General features: G+C 38.9%; 1 protein-coding gene across 1 annotated transcript in view; it reads left to right on the forward strand.

The window, feature by feature from the left end:
- VPS41 (vacuolar protein sorting 41 homolog (S. cerevisiae)) overlaps nt 1-1481 on the forward strand; it is a 286074-nt gene that overhangs the window by 143491 nt on the left and 141102 nt on the right. Inside the window, exon 7 of the mRNA XM_006887620.1 lies at nt 558-623. Within this exon, the coding sequence (XP_006887682.1) occupies nt 558-623 (66 nt within the window). The remainder of the gene's footprint in view (nt 1-557; nt 624-1481) is intronic.

Consider the following 1481-nt stretch of genomic DNA (forward strand, 5'->3'; position numbering starts at 1 on the left):
GTATCAGAGAGCTAGATCATGACTAAAGATGACAGAAAAATAATTGATGCCTTTGAGTTGTGGTGCTGGAGAAGAGTATTTAACATACCTTAAATTTCCAAGAGAACAAACAGGTCTGTTTGTTTTCACCTGGAGATGGTGAAGCCAAGTCGCTCTTTGGAAGCAAGGACTTTGAAGCTCCATCTCATGTAAGTTAAGCATGTTGCAAGGAGGGACCAGTCCTTGGAGAATGATACCATACTTGGAAGGGTGTAGGAACATCAAAGGAGAGGAAGACCCTGGATAAGATGGACTGACACGGTAATGGGTCATGAAGGTAGGTGTGTCGAAGACAGTGAGATTGGTTCAGAACAGGACATTGATCATAACTTTGCGTATAGTATGGCTAAGAGTTGCAGGTGACTCGATGTTATATAACAACTATTTGAGTAGTTACTTCCTGCCATAATAAATAATCAAGGTAATTTTTAGATCATGCTGCCTGTAATATGCAAAGGGCTTTCATTTTGCTCTTCAACAGACTTCTAAAGTAGTGTGTGTCTCCTTTTCCTCTGTAGATCATTGCTATGCACCCACAGTTTGTGAAATACAGTTGTAAGCAGTTTGTGACTGGAGGGAAGAAGGTAAGTGCTAGGATTTACTCCCTTATGTGAAACATTTGATGTGTTTGGGGTTGGTTTGGTTTGAGTTTTGTTTGTTGGTTTTGTTTTCAGATCATTCATTAGGATAAATTTTGAGAAAGAAAATAGAATGAAGCTTTCAGATAAGTCTTGAAGAAAGGGTGCTTCACATCTTCCTAACATTCATTTGCATTAGAAAACATATGTTAGACTAATATCTAAAGCTTTGAAATATTGTTCCTTTCAAGAATACAAAGGAGCATTTAAAATCAACCATAAAGCAATTTAACTAATGCTTTTCCTGCCTAATGCACAATGTTTCTGACAAACCTTGATAAAGATTTAGAACAATTATTACTAGTCTTTACTTGTAGGAGAGAGCTCTGGTGGCATACTGGGAAGTGAATTGCACTGCAAACCTAGAGGCAGGTCTTTCAGAACTACTAGTTGTAATCTTCTCTCATGAAATCTGAAAACTCACTGGAACATCAGCTGTGAGTTCCTTCTGGTCAAATGGAAATGAGATATAAGCTATTACTCACGTATACTGGTATTTATTAATACTATGGTGAGAAGTAGTCAGGAAATCAAAACATACTGCATTGGGAAACTCTCCCATCAAGGAACTCTCCAAAGTACTGATGAGTAGCAATGTCAGTTTAAAGACTAGGTGCACTTGATTTAGGCCGTGGTATTTAATATACCACGGATTGTTAGGAGAACAAACAGTCCTTTCCTGGAGATGGTGAAACCAGGTGGCTTCTTGGAGGCAAGGACTCTGAAACCCCTTCTGACATTCTTTGGACATGTTACAAGGAGGGACCAGTTCTTGGAGAGGAACATCATACTTGGGAGGGTCAA

Source organism: Elephantulus edwardii, unplaced genomic scaffold (assembly GCF_000299155.1).
Source record: "Elephantulus edwardii isolate Elephantulus edwardi_28Jun2011 unplaced genomic scaffold, EleEdw1.0 scaffold00059, whole genome shotgun sequence".
Taxonomy (NCBI): domain Eukaryota; kingdom Metazoa; phylum Chordata; class Mammalia; order Macroscelidea; family Macroscelididae; genus Elephantulus; species Elephantulus edwardii.